General features: G+C 38.1%; 1 protein-coding gene across 1 annotated transcript in view; it reads right to left on the reverse strand.

Annotated features, from left to right (window-relative positions):
• Positions 1-1,125: 1,125 nt before the first annotated feature.
• PDK3 (pyruvate dehydrogenase kinase 3) overlaps positions 1,126-18,577 on the reverse strand; it is a 60,575-nt gene continuing 43,123 nt past the window's right edge. The window contains exons 6-11 of the mRNA XM_048046002.2: positions 15,314-15,391; positions 13,746-13,822; positions 12,480-12,581; positions 12,158-12,268; positions 7,481-7,594; positions 1,126-6,396 (exon numbers count right to left, since the gene is read on the reverse strand). Coding sequence (XP_047901959.1) covers positions 6,253-6,396; positions 7,481-7,594; positions 12,158-12,268; positions 12,480-12,581; positions 13,746-13,822; positions 15,314-15,391 — 626 coding nt within the window. The 3' untranslated portion in view covers positions 1,126-6,252. The remainder of the gene's footprint in view (positions 6,397-7,480; positions 7,595-12,157; positions 12,269-12,479; positions 12,582-13,745; positions 13,823-15,313; positions 15,392-18,577) is intronic.

The raw sequence follows: 18,577 nt of genomic DNA on the forward strand, positions 1-18,577 counted from the left end.
AGCAGTTTCTCAAAAAGAAGCCTGAACTTTTCTTACCTCGTTGTTCTGAGAAAGGAGCAATGGATTCTAGCTAAGGAGGGAGAGGAGAACAGGAGAGTCACTTGGTTAACTCAATTTTCTGAACTCAGATTACAAAACAAGAGAAAATATGATTTTATGTTTCATCCCAAGATACTTTAGGGTACGTATTCCCACCCACACCGCATCGCCTTCTCCCCACCCCATGTCCCCCAGGCTGCTAAGCTGTAGAAACCAGTACACCTGCCCATACGGAAGAAGAAGTAAAACAACAGTTTGCAAAAATGATGGAAGCAGAGTAATTTCTGCAGGGACCAGTTTTTCAAAAAGAATGTCTCCCGTATGTGCTTTTGCATTTCCATTACTCCATAGAAAGATACAGCTTCAGATTCACAATCAATAAAGAGAAAATTCTTACATTACAAATTTCCACTCAAAGTGTAGTCCCATTTTGTTGACTACAGAACTGTCATCGTCGTAAGTACTTTGGTGTCATGTTCTTAGCACAACAGCAAAAACAAGAATAGTGATGCCCAGCTACACTAGCACGTGATTTTATCTTTCTAAAAACAAAGTTTTATGCCACAAAAATCATTGAAAGATAACTGAAATGGCAAAGCTTTAGAAAGAAGATAAGAGTTTCCTGTGAAAATGTGTTCATAAAGTCCAGACTCGTACTTGATAGGAATAAAACTCAGAAAACAAAGTTTCAGATTTCCAGGTAGTTTAAGATACTGATACAAAAGAAATCAAATTAAATACACCGGAAAATTCAGAGTAATACAATACAGAAACAATTGCATTTACATATAATTCTAGAACCAACTAAACCAAAAATGAATCATGCTTGAGATCACAAATTTGGATGAAAGGGGGTAGAGGTGAACTTGGAAACACTCGAATCATGTTTCTGTAAGACCTACAAAAATTTCAAACTGCTTTGTGACAAAACAGACAAGAAAGATACTTTTACCTAAAACCACTCTGAGCCCCAAACTGAACGTCCACCTGAAGGCATGTCTGAGGTTCCCCCGAGCTGCCAAATCACAGGCTAAGCTCCATATAGCGTGTGCGAAACTGAACCAGTCCCTTGAAAGTGTCATCGTGTAGTTTTTTGCATACTTTTATTTGTCAGCAATGACAAGAAAAGGGAAATAAGAGTATACACAAGTTATATACATGGGCGTCAGGCTAGAAACAATTCCAACACAAAGTACAGAAGACTCACAGCTGAACTTAAAACACCACCAGGTAACCTCATGGAAATACAGCTTCCCGCTCCTCCGTTACAGGCTGGGTTGGTTCCACGATGCCACGACAGAAGAAAGCAACGCGACGCCTCTTGGAGGGGACAGCACGGGCTAGCACACCAGCGACCTGAGCTGGCACCACAAGAACTCTGTCCCACAACCAACACTGGGAACAAATCCACCCCATTCCCACTTTCAGAAGCTCGCATGGTAAACCCCAGTACAAGTGGCACAAGTTTCAGCACGCTGTTCACAGCTCGGCAGAGAAGGCAAGCATGAAACTGCCAGCAGGCCTCCCAGGTAAGGGCAGGTCTTGCTGAAGAGCCGAGTACTGGCAGCACCACTGGGACACTTGCCCTGCCACTGCCTGTGTGCAGTGTGGTCCATAGACACAGGTACGAATTTCGAAGTACTGTCAACCTGGCACCTCTCAGCAGCATTCAGTTCAAAGGAAGAGTTTCAATAATGAATTTAACAATAGCTTGACGACGTTAGAAGTACCACAGACATACCAATCCTACAAAAAACCCTCTGAATTTAAGAAAAAAGTTCCCTATGCCAACTTCTGAGATCTTTTAAGGCAACTTAATACGGCATTTAAAGTATATGAACTTTAAACTTTCTCATTAGTTCTTAATTAGGAATAAACCTTAGTTACAAAAAAACTTTGTTTCAAATGAATGTCAACAGCTTAAATCTTGATCCTGAGAACAGATTCACTTAAGTGGGATGACTCTCATAAGCTGTTACTTGTGCAAGTTTTTGCAAGGTTCAGCCCTGAAGTCGCTACACAATTTATGACTGCGTTCCTCACTTGCAATCAAGCTCACCTTTGAGCTCAGTAATACATCATTCTGTCATCTGCCATCACGCTATCTTAAGTTCTCAAAAACACACTTATCTGGTATAATTTTTAAGTGAGTGGGTACGTCAGGAAGAGGAGATGAAGAGCTAGCAGCAACCACAGCATCTGTAGGGGAACCAAGGAAACATGCATACTAACCAAACACCTCACAACTGGACGTGGTTATCGTCGAGATAAATACTAACAATAAACATTTAGTTCATTTTCTACAGAGTGGTTTATATCAATCAAGATCACTTTGCAGCACCCCACATGTAAGGCTCTAGAAGTGCTTATTAAAGGTGAAGGGGGAGAAATGTTTTCCGTATCAATGAGGTCATGGTTTCACCCTAAATACTTAACGTGCCTTGAGGTGAAGAGGAGATTGCACTACAGTGAAAAATAGTCACTCCATTTACTTTTTGGACAAAGTGAACGGCTGTTTAAGCAAAGCAAACAAATTCTACATGCCACCGAGGAGAAAGAAAATCACATTATCCAGTTGGAGCAACAAGTGTAGTTTACACAGCCAAAAAGTAGCTTGAGTTGTCCAAGAACATCAGAATTAACATCCATATTATTTGTGCATGTCTCAAGGGACCTGTTCTGAACGTGCCCAAGAGGTGGCACAAACTGCAGCAGGACAAAGGCTCCTGCAGTACGACTCCAGACCATCACAGTGAGTTCGGAGACAAAGACTGTGCACCTGTGACCATTTCACCATCTTTCTCATCAAGTGCTGACACCTCAAAACAAAGCCTAGAAAAGCAGGGAGCAGAGATGTGTATGTTGTTTGGAGAGGCTTCCCGTCTATTAACATTAAACTAGACAGGGCGTTATTATATTACATTCACAACAGATACACCAGAAAAATAAGCACTGGAAAAAAAGCTAAGCTATTCTGTTAGACTGCAACATACAGAAGTCGTTTGTAAATTTGTTTCTGTTAATCACTAAACACAAAAGATACACAGCATTTTCACTGAAAACATCTTTTTTTCCTCCCTATTTACTGTGCCCTGTAATCCAAGACAAGCAGGTTGCAACAACATCAGCAGGCCACGCATCTGAAATCCACAAAAAAACAACTTTTATAACATCAGAAAATTAAGTCTGGAATTAACTGCCCCCAAATATTAAAGCAAATAGTTATAACTGATGCTAATCAAAAAGTAGCAGTAAGTGGAAAAAGAACAGGATCAGCAGGCAAACAGCCATATTAAAAACCTATCCACCCTCATTTTTCAGGAATACCCATTGTAAAACTCTTGAAGGTCTGCTGCTTTTGCTTCCAAAGACAATTTTTAGACATACGCCTATGTAGAGATGTGGCAGGAGGACAAGTAAGTAATTTATTGCATACCAAAGACCTCGATTAAAGTACAGGCCGCCTGGTGAAGGTTGGAGAGGAGCAATGCTGCTTCTCACTCATTCAGCATAATGCCCAAGGACAAGCTTTGGAAAAAGGAAAAAAAATGCATTCCTTCTGCTCTGCTTTCCTGCTCTGAACAGTTTATACCTTAGTTCTTGGAAATAGTTGCCATTTCAGGGGACTTCAGTTCCCAAGTACTACAACGCTTTAGTCCTGAAAGCCAACCAACTGGTTTTGAGAAGAAAGTGAAATGACTAACAACATAAGATCCTCCACAGACCTTCACCTTCTGTTTGCTGGCTTCTTCCATTGTTTACAGTCGCTTCATGAAAAAAAGTCAATACGTTTGCATCCTCTTTTTATCTGTTCCCTCTCCTCTTCATTCATAAGGAGGGTGCCAAAAAGAAGCACCAGGTCAGGACTTGCTACTACAAAATATGATTTCTAACAAAAGCTGAACTTCAGCTTCTTACACAAACTGTCTTATTCCTTGGAATGTTTTAGGTAATTTTTAGGTAATGTTCCAGGAAAAAAATACCACATGCAACTGGGAAAGTATTAGTTTCATCACAAATTTCTATTTTTAGTAGAGAAAACACAACTTGAAATGGATTCAAGAAACAGTAAGAAGTTAGGGGTGAAGGCAGAAGTTAACTGACTAGATTTTAGTAGAACTGGAACGTCAGCTGGAAGTCACATCAACTTGCACCGATTCCGCCACGGCAGCAAAGCCGCACCTCTTGAACATCCATCTGCCTCCCCTGCCGCCGTGCCTACAGCCGTAGGAAATTATTGCTCTGGAGGTCACACACACACTTACACCCTCACTGCGCCCTGTGAAGACTTCCCAGGGAGCATTCAGCACGTCAGGCTGGGGACAGGGCAGCCCCCAGCACGCCCCCTCTTCCCACCTGCCGGGCTCCGAAGGGCAGCGCTCAGCAGCCCTCCTGCCGCTTCTGCCTCCCGACGGTGTCGGTGTCGCAGCACTCTGCGGAGACACGCACGAGAGAGACCGTGCTAAAGGCAGCTGCCGCTCCAGCGTGACTTCAGCTCACAGTGGAGAGAAGCCTACAGGGACTCGAGCCCTGCAAACTCAAGAACTACGTGCATACACATTCCTGAACGGACTGGGACGGCTGAGAGCACGGGTTTGGGAGATCAGGAGTCTGAGTTTTCAGAAAGAAGTGGGTCCACATGTAATTTATTGCTTATAATCCTTTGATGAAATGTGCTATGCAAGTGCAAAGTACTATCATGATGTTAAACTAAGGTTTTTTTTGTTTTTTAAAATCTAGCAACTACTCAGCATTTCCCTGTTTAACTAACAGACTGGTTCTTTACAAAAGTAAATATTGAGAGGAAAAAAAGACAGTTCCCCCACAATTTCAGTAAATGTTTCATCTTCCATGCTAAAATCTGCAATGTCTTTCAAAAAAATATCAAAACATCTAGGAGAAAGCGAAGGTGCAAAGTTGTTTCCACCTCATCTCCTTTACTCCCATGGCTATGTCATCACCAGAACCTCAAAACCTCACAAATTCTTCTGAAAGGCCACAGTAGCAGAAACAGTATTTGGCAGAGACTTGGTGAAGAACAGATTCCTAATACTCAGTAGTAACCTTTACAACAAAGTTAAGGAGATAACAGTTTTGTCCTCTTTAATTTTCTTTTTCTTTCAAATCCGGTACCAACTATATTTTGTCCTTCCCATTTCTATGATACTTCCAGTTTCGTTTATTTAGACCAATGACACTTTCCAAAAGCTGGTGTACAACATCTTTATATACACTACAAATTCAGATTACCAGACTGTTGTCAGACGTTGAATATATAAATAACTTTGCAAACTATTTACAGGTTTTAAACTAATCAGGTTCCAAGCAACCAACACTCTTAAGGCAAATATGACTGGCTGGCTTTAAGATTTCTCTCCCTTCAGCCCTCCCCACCCCCCAAGATGACAGGCAGTAAACACGAAATTTAATTACCTCCTGCCCCCACACATTGACAGGAATTTTTGTATGGAGAGATGATTTAACTACTTATGATTTTTCCTTAAAACAAGGAAAAATGTTTAAAAATATATTTGTGTTTCTGTGTCAAGAGAATCATTAAGGTGCATACCAAAACATGGAAGTCCCAATGTCTTACAACAACATAATTCTTGTATGCACTTGACAAAAGGTTTTGGGAATTTGGGGTAAGCATCAGTTTAAAGCTGTACAACCCTTTTTAGAACTATGCATTTATAAGCTCATTAGATGTAAGATCTAGAGAGCTCAAAGGGGTTTTCTGTAACAGGTGACACTGAGCAGAATAAAACACAGCAAAGAGTGGATTTTCAAAGCATATGTTTAACTATACTAAAATTTCTCTCTTACACCATATTGCTGTCCAAGATACTGTTCACCAGGAAAAGCGATTCTGCACAATCTGCCAATCCTTACTGGAATAAAAATTGGCACTTAAAATAGTATCTGTTGTTACAACTTTATGTACTTAGGTGCAATCACAGTGCAATCCCTTTTGTCAATGCATGACTGAAGCAACCAAGCGTATTCTGTGAAGTAGGTAGAGTTCACATACCAAACGTGCTTAGTGCCTTCCTGTAAGTCCCAATCATCACTTTGTTCTTACTATTTTTCAATGCCCTGATTAGGTCTTTGTTTGGAAGTAATTAGCTATTGTGGTTTGAAGGATTTTGGAACAAAGCAGAGACTTTATACTGAATGCAGAGGTCATCTCCAGCAGAGACAAAAGGTAGCAAATTATCGATTAGCTTTGTATTTAGAAGCATCCCTTGGTTCGCTGCTAGGATTGCTCCAGTCATCTGCTTCAGGTGTGGTCTTGTAGTGTCGCCACGCTGACTTATTAAAAACAGGAAGTCTTTCAAATGATTCACTTGAAAGGGCCTACGGAAAAACAAAAGCAACAGTAAGATATCACTTAGAGACACAAAGAGCAAGATGATACTCCGGGGAGTTGTTCCAATATGGAAGCAGCAACTATAGAAGTGTCTTAATCATCCAAGTGTTACATGTCACAACACTATCTTGAGAATACTTCGGCTGTGACCATTTGTTCCTGAAGTACTGTGTCACAGTAAAGGTTAAAATAAAGTAATAGAACTTGAAAACTTTTTTTTTTCATGGAGTAGTGTCTACGCAGCAAGAGGAAAAAGTTTTGGTCAGGAGCATTTCAGAGAGATTTGTCGTTAATACTTTAAATATTCAAACTTCCCAATAAGTTCAGGTTCAGTCAGCACACAAATCTGGAAATAATAGCTCAGTCCATTAGCATGCCTTTTTTTTCTTCTGAGAAACACCATGCCTTTTTCCCCCACGCATACACACAGAAGATTAAATCCATCAGAAACCAAAGTTAGTGCAGGATTCCACAGCTTGTTCACTACACGCAGCAAGGCACAGAGGTAACACTGAGTCAATGACCAGTGCACAAGCTACACATTACAATATATTCTTTCACACTGCCTGATGAAATTCAAGCAGTTAGTTTTAGCTTAGAGCCCCTGACTCCTGGAAAAGGACAACAGGTTCAAAACAATCTATTGCACAGTGGTCAAGGACTGCATAGAAAAAAAGTGTACCAGTCAGGAATTAATCAAAATTCTTGTTTCAGTTTTACTGCAGTCAAAACTCATAGAATCAAAAAGTATTATCCAAAAATTCTCTCTTATCACACAGTTGTTTGAAAATTCAGCACTTATGATGGGTTAACAAAATGCAAAGATCTAACACAGGACTGAAAAAAAAAATCTAAAGCAAGCCAATTAGTATTAGTGTCAATGTTAACATTTATAAAGTTCTGTTTTTACAATTCTGTGTAATTAATTTGGATAAAATGTAAAGAAAATTGTGATTAAGAATTTGAAAACAAAGAGTGAAAAGAAAGTTCAGTTATTAAGCAGAACATCTGCCTGCTATAAGCGATCAAGTTGCACTGCCTTGCTAGCTTATAAGAGGGTGAAATTCATACCTTCAAATAAATTACAGCATCTGAACCAACACCTTCCATCGAGTAGAGTTTAAGGTCACCTTGGAAGTACCTAGCATACAGACGAGAAATTGGCAAGCCATAGCCAAACCCAGCCTAGAAAAACAAGAAAATGAATAGAAAAAACATGAGGAAAGGTTAAAAAAGTGCTACAGATCACTGCTGTTGTTTATAAAAGATACCTAAATACCAGATTTGCCTCAAATTACTCTTCAAGTTTTCCTTTAATTCTTTGGCCTGCACTATAAGTTGGGATTCACTGCTTTGAGCAATCTTTTTTCCTAGACAGTTTTTTTTTTTTTAAGCTTAAGTACAGAAAAAGGGAAAATAAACATAGACCCGACGAAGGTTTCTTTCTCTATCTTGTCTATTTTTTATTTTCTCAGAGAGGCAGAATATGCTGCCTCCAATCATCAAAGCTGCCAATTGCCTATGACTTCCTCGCTATGATTACCACTGATGTAATACTCCATTCTTTCTTTGGTAATACCAAATTTTTGACAGATGCCACAGATGCAGTGGAGGTCCAAAGACTACCTCAGAGTAAGTTAACTTCATTAACAACATACAAAGCAATACAAGACAAGTAATCCTTGGTATTGTTTACCCTTTCAGCAAAGGGTGTGCACACCTCTTCCAACCCACTCTTGCCAGAAGATGTTATAATAAAAATAAACAAGACTCTCGCTGCAGCCAAGGAATAAGATTTCAGTCTGCAGACCATCTCTTTCAGATGACTGGGTACATGCTGACAATCACTGTTTGATTATTCACCTGAATCCCCCTGAATTCTTCAGGGCTATCCAAAGCAACAACAGAAGGATTCCAGATATACAAGCATTTGAAAGTAAGGATATACGAGGCAATAGAATAACAGAGCATTTCCAAAAAGGTGGGTTACAAGAAGAATTCCACACCTGACGTTTCAGAAAACTGACGAACTCATTCCACTATGCTATTTCTACAAAGGCAACCTGAAAGAACCTGGGAAGAGCGTGGATTCACAGAGAGAGTAAAAGATTTTAGTTGACTGATGTAATACTAGACTTATTGATGATAAGGGGAAAATAAGTGAAAGCAATAAGTGAAAATCATTCCCTGAATCTTAAAAACAAAGCCCCAAAATAAGACAAAGAAAGAAGGCTAAGAAGCAGAACTTCTGAGCAGTGTAATACAGCCACTATGTGGTGTCACTCACTAAGAAATTCTTTGGGGAAGGAGGGTGAATATTAAAGAGCTTTGTATTACAGTATCCATCACAAATTCTCCTGAGGTCAGCTACCATTTCTACAGTAACTTTTGTCCTCTTTGCCTTTTTACAAAGTCTAAGTGCCGTGACCTTTAACTGGTTACAGAGTTGCTCACACTGAATGAAAACTTTAACAGTTCAGATGAGCAAATGGAGAAACAGAAACAGCAGAGAAAGACATCTTTTCCTACTGACACTTAAAATAAAAAAGGATCCAAAAGCTTACTTGTATCTTTTCCGGAGACAGGACAATAAATGTTACCAAAACTAAAAAGCAAACTAACCAAAAGGCAAATTGTAGATGGTACATACTGCCCTACTCAGGTAAAGGGCAGTACCAAGCAATCCTGGAAAATTATTATTATACTTCCCCCTCTGGAGAATTACACCTCCTTAAAATCCATGTCCAACTTCTGGTTTGTCTCCTGTGCCTTCCAGGAAAATGTTTTTACACTGTGTCCTGGTCCACATAGCTATTTCAACTCTCAAAAAAAAACAACCTGTTTTTTTCCCCCCTTTGCTGTCTTCAGGTTATTTTCCAAAGCAGGTAATTTATAAGAAACATGAAGACAAAATATGCCAAATGAGTAACTGGTTAAGGCAAGCCTTGATGTATTTTGCAAAAGAGACTCATCAAGAATCGATTACTACATAGATCTGTGCTCAACCTAGAGGGCAGAATATAGTCAATGACGACACACCTACCTTGAGAAGAGAAAGCTTTTTAGGGTCAATTTCTCACTAAATATCATAGCATGTACTATACAAATGAGAAATTGATAGCGTCACTAGTGTCAGCAGGTTTAATTGAACCTGATTTAAGCCACACTTCTCCCACCATAAACAAATGCTGCCAAAGGGAGAATCATTAAATTCTGTAAGAAAATCTACTTATTAAACATTACCATGTGTTCCTAACATTTCCACTGCGCATATAACAGCACAGATGAGCACAAGACCTGCTAGAAGCAGAATGCTGCCATGGTAACAAGGTTTCGCAGCAGATTAAGAAAACATTTTCAATAACACCGAGAAAGAACTTCCACCAATCAACAAAACAAGCCCTCTCTTCCACTCCAAGTCCATAAACGTTTCATAAACAAGATGGGGGAATCATACAACAAGAGGAGGGATAGTTAGAGCAGAAAAATACATCTATTTACACTGCACTGCAATTTAGTTTATGAGTATTACCTAAGTCAAGAATGACATGTGAACACAGATCTACCTTCTAGAGCATGGTAATTCTTAAGTGGTTTGGTCTTTGGCACTAAGCAATAAAGAAGCCTTCCTTCTGCATAGACTTTGAAGATGACTCATTCATGTGAAACCTTTCTGCTCAAACATTATTTTTAGACTGATATACAAAGTACGGAATAATTGTTTTTATAACTGGATCTGAACCATAATACATGTCAAGCCTCACTGCGAAAGCCCTTTTTTTTTCCTCTTAGTGGAAAGGTATGCCACAGACTCGTAGTTCTTTATTTTTATTTATTTATTTTTCCTATGTGAACCCCACACATAAAAGCTCAACAATTCAAAATGTTCAGTCATGCAGGTATTGGTCAGATTCACAGGGCAAAAGCTGCCAGGCTCACAAGAGAGGACACTTTGCAGGTCTGACTACAGTGACATACAGACTGAAAAGAAAAAAAAAGCCTGAGGATGGGGCAGAGCAGAAGAAAACTAAGCATAAATGCCATCGAATCAAAGTAAGCTGTCTGGAAGATTAGGAAATAAATACAGGAATGTATTGCTAAAGATGAAGAGAAAAAAATGAATATAGTGTAAATCTTAATCTGAACATTTTACAATCAGAGTCACAAAGGCAGAGACATTTTAATAGTGAATACAACTGGCAATCAAGGTGCAAGTTTATAGTAAGGACAAGTTTCAAGAAATCTTTGTAGGCTCCTACAGTAAATTGCTGATCAAAACTGAGACAGAACAAAGGCAGATTATCAATCAAGAAAGATTCCACCATTCTTGATTTTAAGGAAGAAGTTCATATTTGAATTAAAAGGCCTGTTCCTTATCACTTCACTTTTCAGGCAGATTTTTTTTTTAATTATTTTATGAAAGGCATAGTACCGTTTGAAGCTTTTTACCAAGATGTGTTGTAGAATGAGGAACCTTGAAGAACTAATGTCAAGTCAATGTAGATACAAAACTGGGCTTCATACCTACCACGGTGACACCAAGCACTGATGAAAACAATGCAATACACTTACATACCACGATGCTATAATCTGTGGTCTAAGACAGTACCACAAAGATTCTGCTTATAGTCTAAAAAGAATTTTGTTGCCTCTGAACCACTCTGATTTAGTTTCAACCTTCGATTCACTGTTAATTGTCTTATATCAGAATAATGCATAGCCATACACCCTCTGGCACCACTTTATGTTAGCTGCCTGAAGGCACTTCAACCACAGAAGTACCAAAAAAAAATCAACACTCAAGAACATGCTAGATGAGAAATAGGAAAAGGAAACTTCCCAGATATTTTTTTCTTGACATGCTTGAAGATAAAGGACTGCATGAAAAGCAAAACCAACCAAAGACATTAGAAACAATACAGGATAAAATAAGAACAGATAAAAACACAATATCAGTATTAACCTTCTTGTTGAAAGACAAAGGTAACAGAGGGAACAGCAGCCGTACAATTTTTTATCAGAATGGCCCAATGTGCAATTTAAATGATTAGTAAACTGTTTTGTTAATTTTTTTACTAATAATTTAAAGAATCATGCCTACTAAAAGAATAGACACATTCAGCACTGAAATAATTCTCTATTTAGAAGCTCTGTTTTTTTTTTGTTTGTTTGAAATCTGATCTCAGTTGAGAGTAGCACATGAGATCTCCAACTGAACAGGAATATATCAAATGTGATGATATCACATGCACATCAGAGATTTTTTTTAAATGCATTTTCACAGTCCATAACTTACACCAGAATCATTTTCAAAGTTCCATATATTGTGCATTACCAGGAGGGGTTTCTCAAGGGCTGTTGCTCAGAGCATGGCTCAACTCTTCAATACATTTCCTACAATAAACTCAGATTAACAGTAATTTATGCATCAAGGAGGAGCTCTTTAGGTTATCCACCTTCATGGTAATACAGCACTAAAAATCCTGTCCATTAACCTGTGAAAATATTGTGCTTATGCACACATGCTTGTTTCCAAGAATATAATGTCAAGACAAAGAAAAACAATTTTCTGTTCCAAGGACTAAGTGGTGATAACAAGCCTCGTTTTCTCCTGATGTGTTTTACCTGCATAGAATTGCTAACAATAAACTATTAGTTCAATGGAAAATCTGATCCAGTAAATTGCACTGAAAGGAAATTGACAGAGTAGCGCTCAGGGACATTTAATTATGTATTACAATTGCTTACCAAAGGCACAGCTCTCGTGGGCTCCAAACTAGGTCTGGGTGCTGTTGAGTACATGTAATTAAACAATCTGTCTATTTTCCTTAAAGGTACACCTCCACCTTGATCACTTATCTAAGGAATAAAAAGTTAGTTTTAAACATTATGTTCTGAAAAAAACTGCAAAACACATTAAAATTACCTAAATGACTTTAGAAATATTAATGAATATGAAACAAGTATCAGAAGTCATACAGTACTTAATTTGACTTTTCAAATTACAAGTCATATTATTTAAACCTAACAGTTACTAAGCTCCACACAAACTTAATCTTTAGGTACTTACCTTAATAGATAGATCTTCTTTCCCCAAAGTGACTAAGGTTTTGATCGATGGATAGCCTTCTCTCTTACCTTCATGCAACTCTACAGTAGCTCTCATTGAATTCTGAAGTTAAAAGAAAAAAAGCATCTTCAATTCTAACTTTACCATATATGCTTTTTGTTACAATCTAGAACTTGCATGTATTTTGTTGAATCTAGATACCTTGTCCTGCACTTGTACGCAAGACAGGAAAGGGCATATTTAAAAGAAATTCAAGGAGTGCTTTCAAGACAACCAGCTGTCCAATTAGTTTTTTTTACACCAGAACTATCATACATCCTTTTATATATGACAAACTCAAGAGAACCTAAAGCAAGGGAAAAAAAATCTGTGCAAAATCAGGTAAGGGACAACAGCATCCTTCACCTCCACCTTGCAGAACACCACTACTGATGTGCACTACAGAGAAAAAGCTCTTAACTACATGACCCAGGACAAGAAAATGTTACGTTACAGTCTGACTATCACTCTGACTTTGTCATATTTATTAAAAGAGTTTCCACTGGCAGTCCATCACACATTAACATTACTTATTGCTAGAATTTACTGATTTCACACTGTTTCATGACTTGTGCCAAAGCATAAACAAGCAGTATACTAATTCTCATCTGTTCTGCTCTAGAAGTAGTGATACAAATGGCAAAAGAGGAAGATCTAAATGAACGTGCTTGACCAGTGCCAGCAATCAAAACCAAAATACTATTATTTATGAAAAAATTCTGACCAAATGTAATTTTTTTCTTGAATTCTATTCAATTGCACCACCTAGAGACCACCTGTCTTATTCCAAAGATACAGTAGCCCTCATGTTCTATGTTCACTGTTGTTCCAGTGATTCACAAAACACAAAAACAAGACAAAGCATGCCATTTACATTATTCAGATATATGCACTGCTCTTAAACAGAAGGCACATGCAATAATGAAGCAAGCTTGTAGAAATTGTAAGATAATACATCATCATTGCAAAGACTATTATGAGTTAGTTTAAATTAATCAGCTTCAAAAGGCCAAAAGGAGAAGAGGGAAAACTCATTTTTTTTAAATTATACAAGGGCATAAGAGAGTTGTGAACTTGATATTCATCAAAACTTCAGACTCTTCACTGGGATAAAAATAAGAAAGGAAAACTGAAATAACACTTCAGAACTGTCACTGAAAAGAATCTCAATTTCAACAGGAATGCAAGTTCACTAACCCTTTCCAAATATTAACAAGCGCAACCTACCTTGAATAATTCAAATAACATATGAAACAAATGAGACGGTACGTAGACTACTTGAATAGGTTTGTTTGGAGCTTTAGCTGGAAAAAAAAAGATTTTTTTCAAACGGTATCTTGAAGCATTTTTACTTACAGGATTAACATGAAGCTATAGGCAAAGAGAAGTACGCATGAATGTTTTTGTTTTCTGAGTGCAAAATATGATCCATAAAAAAAATCAGTTACTGCTATCACCTTAAATGACACATTCCAAAATGTTTTTAAAAGACAATGTCAGCAAACTTTTAGATATAAAACTAGACTAAGCAGTGGTTATTTAGTACTAAACATGGTATTCACGACAGCTTTCCCCACTTGTGTGGGATTTTTTTTTCTTTTTCTTAACACGTTATATTTAAACATTTGCTGGACAAGAAGTCCTAGAACTAAAAAAAAATCACTGTTTAAATATTCTAAAAAATAAACATTTTCCTTTAATTAAAGCATTGAAAATACATTCTGAAAGTCTGAGTACCATACATTTTAAGTTATCACAATTTTCTTGTTCCAAAACGTAACTTAATTGTTTTGTCTACTGTTGTCCTTGTTGCTAGTGCTTCAGCAGAGGTGTGTGGCATGGCACAGCTCTGGACATTAGAGTGCTAGCTGACTGGCAGGAATTAATATAGCTGCATTTAATACATTCCAGGACAGTTTTCATGCTCAAGATGCAGTCATCCCTGAACATTCAATTATCTACTGACTTTAAATTATACAGTCACAGCCTGTCAGGCTCAGCAGCAGTTCACATTGAAGAGAAGGCTCTAAAGCCATGCTTCTTAAGTTGCAGGTGGATATCAACATGAATGCACAGAGTCAAGTTCATCCTTTTTTGGCACTGAAGGCTGATGATAATACCAAATACTACTTTGACAGATAGGAGGGTATGCAAAGTCTTCTGATTTCCAAAAGCTCGGGTGAAAACCCAAATAATATTCTGCTTAATTAGTTGTAAGGCAACTTGCTGGTTTACTAATGTAAATTTTGTCTGAGTCCATACTCCTATGCCTCACCAAATTCAAGATTTTATTTTTTTCAAATTCAAAATTTTATTTTGAGTGTTTTCTGTTTCTGAGACTTTTACAAATCCTTGCCTTCTGATGAAGTTTGGAAACATCTTCTGCTTGGACTGCTGTCCAAACTTTGTGAGAGGATTACTCAAGACTCTTTTTTTTTGACAGTAAAAAAAGGGACTGACAGTAGAATTTATGAGGGTATTTTAAAATGAAATCAGTTTCAGCTCCATTAAAACATGAGGAGGCAGGCCTATTTCTTTCCCAGCCACAAGGATTCTCAAACACCTTTTGTTTTTCTTAAAGTGATAGTGAATTTAGCAGATAACATTCTGTATAAACATCATTGTGATGAACTGAAATCCAGGTGTCCACAGGGACACATTAGGACAAGAAAAGTAGCTGCATATAGGATCGCAGAGTTCAAATTATAGCCTACAATTAATTAGATAAACTGGAAACCACAGATATCATACATGTTTTTTCTTAACTACATCACTTAAATGAGTTTCACAATTACCATTGAATTCTTCAACTTCCAGATCAGGTGCCACCATATAGTATTGTTCACACAACATCTTAGCCGTTTCATAAGCATCTACAAAATGAGAGAACAGAACACCAACTTATGAAAAACCAGCTAAAGATGACTAGCAAAGTTTATCCCATATCTGAAAGACTACAAGCAGAACACTAGTTTTAGCCTGTTTACAAGCATGAAACTGGTATCCATTCTAATCCCTTTTTATCTATAGATTCATTGCCAGTTTGTCAAGAAAGAGCAAATTCTATTTAAAGGTCTGGAAAAAAAACAAAACAGGAAATTACTAGAGACAAGCTATTTTTCCATCTCTGCTCAGGGCTTAAAAAAAAAAAGGAAGGACCTAAACCTAGGCAGACCATAATAACTACTTATTTATCATGTCCTATTCACAACTTAATACTTGTTCTCTCCAAATCAAAGAAAAGATGACATTGCAACCACAATTTAATTTTTTCAACCACGATACAGTTTACAACACTTAACTTTTCAATGTCATCTTGGGGAGAATCTGAAGTCTTTAAGATTACTCATTCTCTCCTACTGAACCAAAACAAGGAGCTTGCCCATAGTCCATATCAACCTTTACGTACTGACAAAATACAGCAAGAAAGTTGAAGTTATCTTTTGTTTGAAAAAATTGCAGTTGTTCTAAATATTCACTGGTACCTCCTTTGCAAAAACACCTCAGAAACAAGCAACAAATGTTAGCCTAAAGAGAAACTACAAACTCAACTATGTGCAACTACACTGCTTAAGTTACCTTAATGAAAATGGTTTAATGATTTTTTTCCCCTTATAATTAGGGTTGGCTAGGAACAAGCGCATGAACAGATGGTGCAGTTCTATAGACAATGAGAAATTTGCTAAGATACTGTAGCAGTTGCATTTGATCCAGCCCTAGAAATTACCTTCTTCCTCCTGCCCGAAGTGATGCTACAAAACAAAGTCACTGCCAAGACTTACAGCAACGCAACAAGCACAATGAAAGTAAAATCATTAGCCCTCAGACTGCTTGTTTACCTTTAATTGTTCTACTTCAAAATGCGCTGCCTACAAACAATCTATATATGTACCCTGTTAACTAGAAAAAATTTATACCAGCTATTCTGACATCTGCGAGGCTGGACATATCAAACACAGCTGACACAGATGCTGCTTGAGTTTTAGTCAAATGGAGCTAATCAATGCTGGGAATGTTCTTGAACAAGTCCCCAGAACATTTCAAAGTCAGCTGTCCAACAGGAATCATCTGTATCAAGCCCGTCAACTTCAAAGACCTTCTCTAAAATAGTCCTGTCATTAGCACAATAAAACGTGCCCTAGTAAAAAGACCAAAATCCTATTTAATATCCAAGCTCTGCAGGAAACCTCAGCCTGGGATGTGCATAACTTAAGAAAAAAATGCACGAATATCTACACCTACACGATATTATAACATTGTCTCAGAACTTTTGATGGTCTTGTGAATAATCCCATTGTGCTTTAGTTAAAAAGGGCATGAGGAGCACTGCCACAGTCTTGACTCAGTCATCAAAAGTTGAAGACAGGTATGCAGCTGTTATGACCGTACGGCTGTCTACGTGGAGAAAAGAATATATTAGCACATTTCAGAGACTTTCCGCATCGTAAGTGGGTATCAGATGTGGACCAAAGGGGTAGAAGTCGGATTCCTTATTGTGGTGAAAAACACCAAGGCCTCTGAAAAGCATACCAATAATAGGGTGGTAATAAATGAAAAAGACCTCAATATACAGACGTAGAGCAGACACAGGCACTATGCAAAACTTAAGAGAATGAAGAGATTCTGAAAAAGAAATCCACCTAGCCTCCCTAAGCTGAACGAATGTAAGACTCACCCATTTTCACAAAGTAGCCACCCTTGAGATGAAGGGGAAGGCACCATCACTTCACGATCCAGTGAAGTATCCACTCATGAGGAAAAAAACAGCATCAGAGAGCAGTCTCAATTTTACCCTTCTTCTCTGTCTTTGGCAGAAACCTAGGACTTTTATTTAAAAGAGACTGTGCCAAAAGGTTCAAGGCACACCTCATGTCATGGCTGGAGGTAAGCAGCAACAGGACTGAAGGATCTATCAGTACATCTGAAAAGCCAGTTCGAGTAAAAAGCTGGGAATTGCTCTCAGCTCAAACAAATCTTACTGTAGGACAGTCAGTGAGATACCAAGACCTACCTCAGGCAGTTAGAGGCGCAACACTAGGTGAAGCTGCTTGAAATAAGACGTGGTTGTTTTAGTCATTTCTTTCACGTTTGAAGGTCTTACAGAGCTTGTAGCTGCCACATAGAGTGCCAACACCTTAACTCTAACAAATTGCCCCAAATACAACCTAGGCACCAGAACATGTTGGAGCTAGCACAGGATACAGAATGTAAATTAACCACTCCACCACCTTGAAGATGAAATGGCCTCACTTACACTGACTATGGACAGGCTCTGCCCTTAAGAACATTTGGTTTCTTTGAAACAACACTGGATACTGTTTATGATGTCCTCATTTTGTTAGAGGATATTTCTTCAGATACAGATGATGTATTTTAGCTACTAGCTTAAAAACTGGACTGAGCACCTTCTGACACTACGCACTCCTCTGCTCATGGCAGACAGCACCTATGAATTTCATGATCAAAATAGATCCGAAGATTGCTATTAGAAGGAACATTGAAATAAATAAGCCTGTAACATAAAATGTCAAGGTCAAAGAGTAGTAAGATCAATCAAAAGAAAATAGAACTGCTGAAAAAAGCCACCTTGGAGCCAAAGAGCTAGAAGCCAAGAAGCCCTGCTAACAGTAAAAAGCATCTACATTACAAAGCAAGCTATCATGCAGGCCAAATTCTGACAAAGTTTTCCCTTTCAGCTGAAAGCTGACAAAAGGTGAAGGCGAAAACACATTCTTCCTCTTTTGTAACTGCATAAATAGCAGCTGAAGGAGAGGGGGAAGAATTCACTCTTACAGCAAAAGCTGTATTTGTAAATACACCCAGAGTGCGAATCTTCAATAAGCGAATTCTTGAAGGGGACAGCATTGCCTCATGCATATTTACTAACATTCAGAAAGCTTATAAGCATAACATCCAGCAAACAAAACGTCATGTGAGACTATGACAGATCATTCAGGTACAGCCATCACATACACGTCTTCTGTACAAGAGAGAATAGGCTGTGATGTGGTAAGATACACATGATTAATCACTGGAATATCCATATAACTGACAACATT

Source organism: Anser cygnoides, chromosome 1, assembly GCF_040182565.1.
Source record: "Anser cygnoides isolate HZ-2024a breed goose chromosome 1, Taihu_goose_T2T_genome, whole genome shotgun sequence".
NCBI classification, from domain to species: Eukaryota; Metazoa; Chordata; class Aves; order Anseriformes; family Anatidae; genus Anser; species Anser cygnoides.